This window comes from Lithobates pipiens, unplaced genomic scaffold (assembly GCF_037356315.1).
Source record: "Lithobates pipiens isolate NorthernLeopardFrog02 unplaced genomic scaffold, aLitPip1_a1.2 Scaffold_27, whole genome shotgun sequence".
Lineage (NCBI taxonomy): Eukaryota > Metazoa > Chordata > Amphibia > Anura > Ranidae > Lithobates > Lithobates pipiens.
In genome coordinates, this window is record NW_027507788.1 from 117246889 (window position 1) to 117255396 (window position 8508).

At 45.6% G+C, this 8508-nt stretch overlaps 1 protein-coding gene across 1 annotated transcript in view; it reads right to left on the reverse strand.

Moving 5' to 3' along the window:
* LOC143934088 (uncharacterized) overlaps positions 1-884 on the reverse strand; it is a 44874-nt gene extending 43990 nt beyond the window's left edge. The window contains exon 1 of the mRNA XM_077457399.1: positions 391-884. Within this exon, the coding sequence (XP_077313525.1) occupies positions 391-492 (102 nt within the window). The 5' untranslated portion in view covers positions 493-884. The remainder of the gene's footprint in view (positions 1-390) is intronic.
* Positions 885-8508: the final 7624 nt, after the last annotated feature.

Below are 8508 nucleotides of genomic sequence, written 5' to 3' on the forward strand. Positions count from 1 at the left end.
TATCAGATAGCATGTGTCTAATCAGTGTTGGTGGATGTGTAGCACAGTTTACAGTATCAGATGGCGTGTGTACGGTCAATATCAGTGAAGGTGTAGCTGTTACCTGTATTAGATAGCATGTGTATCATCAGTGTTGGTGAATGTGCAGTACAGTTTCCAGTGTCAGATGGTGTATGTAAAGTCAATGTCAGTGAAGGTGTAGTACTGTTACCTGTATTAGATGACATGTGTAGTCAGTGAAGATGTAGCACTGCTACCTATATTAGATGAGGTGTACAGTCAGTGAAGATTTAGTACTGTCACCTGTATTAGATGACGTGTACAGTCAGTGTCAGTGAACACTGTTATCTGTAACAGATGACATGTGTACAGTTAGTGTAGCACTGTTACCTGTATCAGATGACAGCTGCTCTTAGGTTCATTGCTAGGCAGGACTGTGTCGCTCTCTGCAGTCGCTCGCTCACAGATCTCATTTTCACACTCAGACTCCATGTATAAACTTTGTGGCACCCAGATGTGCAAACGTGATCTAAAAGTAAAGTATCTGTACACAACCCAAAGAGAAAGACTGTATATTCAGCCAGGATTGCAGTAAGGAAGTTGATTGTAGCCTCACTTTGAAAACAAGATGGCATGGGTGAACCTGCCCTATAGCTGACTGTTTGCCAGATTGAAAGATGGTGCTTTCTGTCTGATGTATTGGCAAGAAATAATAGTTGACAGTGTGGTTACAGATGTGACGGTTGTTTTTGGAAGGTATACATTCTTGCACACCTCACTTGGTATTTCCTCCCACACTCCCTGAATATAGAGAGAAGGAGAAGAGGTTGAGTGCACACGGTCTCTGTCAGCCATGCTCGTCTTATACAACCCCTCCTTTCCCTGTGTCAGCCATACTCCTTTAATACAACCCCTCCTCTCCAGTCTGCTCTCACACAGACATCCTCTCCCCTTACACTCAACACACATTCACTTCCTGTCCACCATAGTAAGCACAGATAAGGATTACATTGCCAGCATGCCCTTTCCTCTGTAATCTTTTCCAAACCTTTCACACCATGACTCTCTCCTTCATGTGCACACTCTTCCACTGTCCACAGCAATAACCTTTCATTAACGTTTAGCAATATTAACCCTTTTTTGCCATTTCCTCAACCACTTTATGATTCCAAACAGTGCTTCCTTCTCAAAATGTTCTACACATTCCTCACACGTAGAAGGTGCCCGTAGAAGATGTGCAGCCATGCCATTGTTATGCATCTGCATGCAGTTCAGTGTGGTACATTTTTTCTAAAACAGTTGGACTTTTCTGTATTTCTTGCATCTAGTGCAGCCCAAATAGAATTAATTGACTGCCCAACACACAACACGTGGGAACGCATCCACTCTTTGACACCTGTAGGTTTGAACTAAGTCTAAAGCCTCGTACACAAGCTTAGATTTTCGGATGACCGAATGTCCGCTTTTTTGTGGCATGCTAGTCTCGTGTCAAAAGTGAAGAGGTTACTCACAATATGAAAAAAAAATTCATACGACAAAATATAACATCAGAAGTGACGTAATATGTTGAATGTTTGTGGTGCTCCGTAGGCGTTCCAGGGGCTACGCAAGTACGCAGGCAAAACTATGCCATGCCGTGCTTGCGCTGCAGGAGCCACACTGGGGCGGATGTTTTGTCAGCTCTGCAGGGGCAGGCCGAGAGGTGGTTGATGCCACGCCAGCTTAAGCCAGGAATGGTGGTTTGCGACAATGGCACCAACCTCCTCTCCGCCCTCCGACAGGGACAACTGACCCATGTGCCCTGTGTAGCTCACGTCCTTAACCTGGTGGTGCAGCGGTTCTTGGGCAGGTACCCGGGCTTACAGGATGTCCTGAAGCAGGCCAGGAAAGTCTGTGTGCATTTCCGCCAATCATTTAATGCCTGTGCTCAGCTGGCTGAGCTCCAAAAGGAGTTGAACCTGCCCAAGAACCGCCTTATATGTGACATGCCCACCAGGTGGAACTCAACGTTGGCCATGCTGCAGCGGCTGCACATGCAGCAGAGGGCCATCAATGAGTACCTGTGTGACTACGGCACCAGGACAGGGTCAGGGGAGCTCGGATTTTTCTCACCACGCCAGTGGGGCATGATCAGGGATGCATGCACTGTCCTGTCACTGTTTGAGGAGGCCACAAGGATGGTGAGCAGTGACAGTGCATGCATCAGTGACACTGTACCTCTTGTCCACCTCTTGGAGCATACGCTGCATGGAATAATGGACAGGGCACTTGAGGCAGAACAGAGGCAGGAAGAGGAGGACTTCCTTGCCTCTCAAGGCCCCCTTTATCAGGACAGTGTTCCTGCTGTGCCACCCATCACACAGGAAGAGGATGAGGAGGAGGAGGAGGAGGATGATTGTGTCAGCATGGAGGTGGATGCTGGCACTCAGCATCAGCAGCAGCATCTTGTAGGGATGATTTACAGTCCCAAGAAACCCGTGGACTTGTACGTGGCTGAGAGGTGGTAGCTGCAGATCATGTTGTCATTAGTGACCCAGAGGACTCTGGACCGAATGCCTCAGCTACCCTATGCTGCATAGCCTCCCTGATCTTGCAAAGCCTGCGGAAGGATCCTCGTATTCTTCGGATCAAGGAGAGGGACCATTACTGGCTGGCCACTCTCCTTGATCCACGGTACAAGGGTAAGGTTTCCGACGTTATCTTGCCGTCGCAGAGGGAGCAGAGGATGAGACATCTCCGGGAGGCCTTGCAGAAAGGTCTGTGCAACGCGTTTCCAGAGACTGGGAGGTTACAAACTCCTGGTCCTGGACAACGTGTTGCTGAGGCATCGGTCAGAAGGAGCGGTGGAGAAGGTGGCCGTCTGACCGATGCGTTCAGACAATTTTTTAGTCCGCAGCCCTAAAGTATGATCGGTTCCAGCAACCATCGCCAGCGTCTGATTTACATGGTGCAGGAATACCTAGGGGCAAGGTCAGACTTGGACACCTTTCCCACCGAAAATCCTCTGGCTTACTGGGTCTTGAGGATGGATCACTGGCCAGAGCTTGCACAGTATGCAATTGAGCTACTAGCCTCTCCTGCATCCAGCGTTCTTTCGGAACGCACCTTCAGTGCTGCTGGTGGCTTTGTTACCGATCACAGGGTGCGCCTGTCCACCGACTCAGTTGATCGACTGACCTTCATCAAGATGAATCAGTCTTGGATCACCCACAGCTACCAAGCACCTGAAGCTGATGTAACCGAATAATTTTTTTTGAAATATCACATCCCTTCAAGACTACCTATGCTGATGCTGAGTGACTGTCCTGTTATGTTGATTGTCTATCCTCTTCCTCCTCCGCTGATATGTTGGAAGAACATTTTTGGTTCTGGGTGATGCCACCAGCCCAATTTTACAGCCCCTGTTTAACAGGGGCGTTTAATTACAATTTTTGATGCAATGCTTTGCAGCAGGGCTCATTCCTGCACCACAACTAGAGTATATGGGAGAGGTTGCAGTGTCGTGGCACCAGCACCAGTGCCTAAGGCCCAATTTTTCAGCCCCTGTTTAACAGGGGCATGTAATTACAATTCTTGATATAATAGTTCACAGGAGGGCCCATTCCTGTGCCCACCCAGAGTAACTGTGAGGACTTATAGTGTTGTGGCACCAGCACCACAACCACCAAAGGTCAATTTTTCTACCACTGTTCAACAATGGCATGTAATTACAATTCTTGATATAATCGTTCACAGCAGGGCGCTCCAGCACCCACCAAGAGTCACTTTGAGGGCTTACAATGTTGTGACAACACCAACACCTTGTTCCGCCATTTCTGCAGAGCATATAGGGCAGGCCCCTACTTTCAAACATCCAACTTACAAACATCTGCTACTTGCAAACGGAAGGAGACAACAGCAAGTGAGATGAAAAAAGATGGACGACAAAACAAATTATACAGGGGTGATAACCCTTCCCTATGTTTTCCAAAAAGCTTAAAAATAGATTTTTTGACTGGAGCTACACTTTAAAAATGTACCAGTTGAAAATTACAAACAGATTCTACTTAACACAACAAACCTACACAGTCCCTGTCTTGTTTGCACCCCCTGTATACTGCTGTTCTGAGTATATAGGGCCTGGTGTCCCCACGTCTTTCCTTTTTGTAATATGGGTACGGGGTTCCCCTTAATATCCGTACAAGATCCAAAGGGGCTGGTAATGGGCGGGGGGGGGCTACCCATGCCATTTTTCTCAATGATTTTCATCCATATTGCAGGAACCAGATATAACATTAAAACCGCAAGCAGTTTTAAATGATGTTATTTCCGTTTAATGTCATTTTGTGCAGGGACTGTTCTAAACACGGGAAACACGTGGCACTTCACAGGCATACTACAGACACCCCCCAGGCACGATATTTAAAGGAATATTTCACTTTTTTTTCACTTTAATCGTCATTAAAATCAGTGCTCCCGCCAAAACGGCCATTTTTAAAAACATTTTAGGCATTGACCCATGTCCCCTGGGGCAGGAGCCAGGTCCCAAAACCCTTTTTAGGACAGTATCTTGCATATTAGCCATTAAAATTAGCACTTTTTATTTCAAACGTTTGAGTCCCATAGACTTCAATGGGGTTCTAACGTTCGTGCGAATTTGCGGTCCGTTCGAAAGTTCTGGTGCGAACCGAACCGGGGGGTGGTCGGCTCATCCCTAGTTTAAAGCATTTCTGTATGTTACTACAATGATTTTACATTCTGGCTACCCCTGAACAAAGGATGTATACAGTACATAGGGACATCAGTTATTAACACAACTAGTGTTGCCACCTGACCACTATATTAGGTTGATGTGCTAGTATTGCAAAAAAAATTGTTTGTATACACACAGCAAACACACGATCACCTATTCCAAATGTATTATTTTCCCTGCAATTGAATACATTGCATAATTATTAATAATAACTAAAATTAAAGATGTTAAAAATTAATTTACCCTGGATTCCCTGAGCTAGAATGAAACCATCAAGCAAAAAGTTGTTTGAGCTCCAATGCTGCCTTTTCCAGGGTACAGTATGAAGTGCAGGGCTCGGCACAGTGGGAGGAGCTTTACATTAAGGAAACCCAAGCTGAGTATAGGTTCTGTAAGTTCTGTATGTAAGATGTAGTAACAAGGTGTAAAGTCAGTGTGGTTTCACAACATATAACACACAATATCTCCACAACCAAAGCGGCACAAACGTTTATTTTTGCAGCACAAACGCGGCACAAACGAATGACGCGTTTGTTTTTCAAATTCGGTAACGTGGGATGTAAAGTGGGCGGGGTTTCACAACATATAACACACAATATCTCCACAACCAAAGCGGCACAAACGTTTATTTTTGCAGCACAAACCAGCACAAACGCGGCACAAACGAATGGCGCGTTTGTTTTTCAAATTCGGTAACGTGGGGTGTAAAGTGGGCGGGGTTTCACAACATATAACACACAATATCTCCGCAACCAAAGCGGCACAAACGTTTATTTTTGCAGCACAAACGCGGCACAAACGAATGGCGCGTTTGTTTTTCAAATTCGGTAACGTGGGGTGTAAAGTGGGCGGGGTTTCACAACATATAACACACAATATCTCCACAACCAAAGCGGCACAAACGTTTATTTTTGCAGCACAAACCAGCACAAACGCGGCACAAACGAATGGCGCTTTTGTTTTTCAAATTCGGTAACGTGGGGTGTAAAGTGGGCGGGGTTTCACAACATATAACACACAATATCTCCGCAACCAAAGCGGCACAAACGTTTATTTTTGCAGCACAAACCAGCACAAACGCGGCACAAACGAATGGTGCGTTTGTTTTTAAAATTCGGTAACGTGGGGTGTAAAGTGGGCGGGGTTTCACAACATATAACACAATATCTCCACAACCAAAGCGGCACAAACGTTTATTTTTGCAGCACAAACCAGCACAAACGCGGCACAAACGAATGGCGCTTTTGTTTTTCAAATTCGGTAACGTGGGGTGTAAAGTGGGCGGGGTTTCACAACATATAACACACAATATCTCCACAACCAAAGCGGCACAAACGTTTATTTTTGCAGCACAAACCAGCACAAACGCAGCACAAATGAATGGCGCTTTTGTTTTTCAAATTCGGTAACGTGGGGTGTAAAGTGGGTGGGGTTTCACAACATATAACACACAATATCTCCACAACCAAAGCGGCACAAACGTTTATTTTTGCAGCACAAACCAGCACAAACGTGGCACAAACGAATGGCGCTTTTGTTTTTCAAATTCGGTAACGTGGGGTGCAAAGTGGGCGGGGTTTCACAACATATAACGCACAATATCTCTGCAACCAAAGCGGCACAAACGGTTATTTTTGCAGCACAAACCAGCACAAACGCGGCACAAACGAATGGCGCGTTCGTTTTTCAAATTCAGCAACGTGGGGTGCAAAGTGGGAGGGGCTTGCATTAAATTGAATGTTTAATATCTCAGAAACCGAACCGGCACAAACGCTAATTTTTGCGGCACAAATCAGCACAAACGCGGCACAAACGAATGGCGCTTTTGTTTTTCAAATTCGGTAACGTGGGGTGTAAAGTGGGTGGGGTTTCACAACATATAACACACAATATCTCCACAACCAAAGCGGCACAAACGTTTATTTTTGCAGCACAAATCAGCACAAACGTGGCACAAACGAATGGCGCTTTTGTTTTTCAAATTCGGTAACGTGGGGTGTAAAGTGGGCGGGGTTTCACAACATATAAAGCACAATATCTCCGCATTCAAAGCGGCACAAACGTTTATTTTTGCAGCAGAAACCAGCACAAACGCGGCACAAACGAATTGCGCGTTCGTTTTTCAAATTCAGCAACGTGGGGTGCAAAGTGGGCAGGGCTTGCATTAAATTGAATGTTTAATATCTCAGAAACCGAACCGGCACAAACGCTAATTTTTGCGGCACAAACGAATGGTATATTTTTATTCAGGTTTTACAAACATGGGGTGCCAACTTCACACAGCTTATCATCAGTGTTCCTGATAAGAATTAATACTATGACTATAATTGAAAAAACTTTTTTATTTTAGTATAGAGTGGAGAGGGATTAGAACATTTTTCATTGTTTTTGTTGTTAGTGTTGCCATTAGGAAGATTCTCCACTTGCCCTGTTTACTGTTATCACCGAAAGCGAAAGAAAATCCCAAATTTGGGGTTGTCACCAGATAATGAATAGAGTGGAAATTTTCCAGTGGTGACACTAGTTCTAGTGGCCCTGGTGACAATCAGGGATTCCCTCCCTTTGGAGGGATTTCCTCTTGCTTTCTATTTTGGCTATGGGGCAGGAAGTAAAGAGAAATCTCCCCAGTAGGAGACAGATAGCAAAAAACTGAGAGGTGTCCCTAATGCCTAGTACACACGATGAGAAGATTAGACAAAAAGTCCTATTATGTGATAGCAGCAGAAGTTTCAGCATCAACAGGTATTGGAAGATGTTCATATAGGAAAATCTCTAGGGCTTTATGCACACAGACACTTTCAGGCATTCAGTGTAAATTGCGGGAGCATTTCCACACCTGGGAGGGACACTGGCTGCAGCACACCGCTGTCCGTAGTAATGAATGACTGTACATGGATATACACCATGCTTTTCTAAACATTGCACACAGGTGTAAATCCCTTGATGAACAAAAGCCATGTTCAGGAATTTACGCCCATGCAAGAGTTTACGCAAGCTCGGTGTATACTTGCATATAGATAGCGTACATCCATACATTACATACAGGTTGGTGGTATGCAGCAGAATTCTCTCCCAGGTGCCGAAATATGTCTTTAGTTTACACCCGATGCCTGAAAGCATTTATATGCACGAGGTTTATCTAGAAGAAGTTGTAGGATAACATAGGTACACATGGCTTCCAACTGTCTCTGATTTGGATGTCCCTCCCACAAAGCCCTTGTGGATTTAACCACTTGACCACTGGGCACTTAAAGTGGTTGTAAACCCTTACAAACCACTTTGACCTACAGGTAAGCCTAGATTAAGGCTTACCTGTAGGTCCAAGAAATATCTCCTAAACCTATACGGTTTAGGAGATATTTACCTGAAGACAGCCACCGCTGTCTACGGCGTATGCGCCGTAGACAGCGGCGCGCAGGCGCACTGGGTAAGCCGCAGATCACGGTGATATGCCGCAAGTGTCGGCTCCCATGCGCATGCGCGGGAGTGACGTCATCGCTGCTCCGTCGAATCACAGCGCCGGAGCAGCGAGACCCACCAAAAAGATGGACGCTCGGAACTACAGGGGACAGCGGTGACTTCGCTGGCTCCTGTGTCAGGTAAGTGACACATAATGGACTACTATGCGATGCATAGTAGTCCATTATGCTTTACCTTTGCAGGGAATCAAAGAGGAAGTAAACCCATCAGGGTTTACTTCCTCTTTAACCACTTCAGGACCGCCGTATTGCCAATGTACGTCAACACAATGGCACAGGCAGGCTCAATCACGTAGA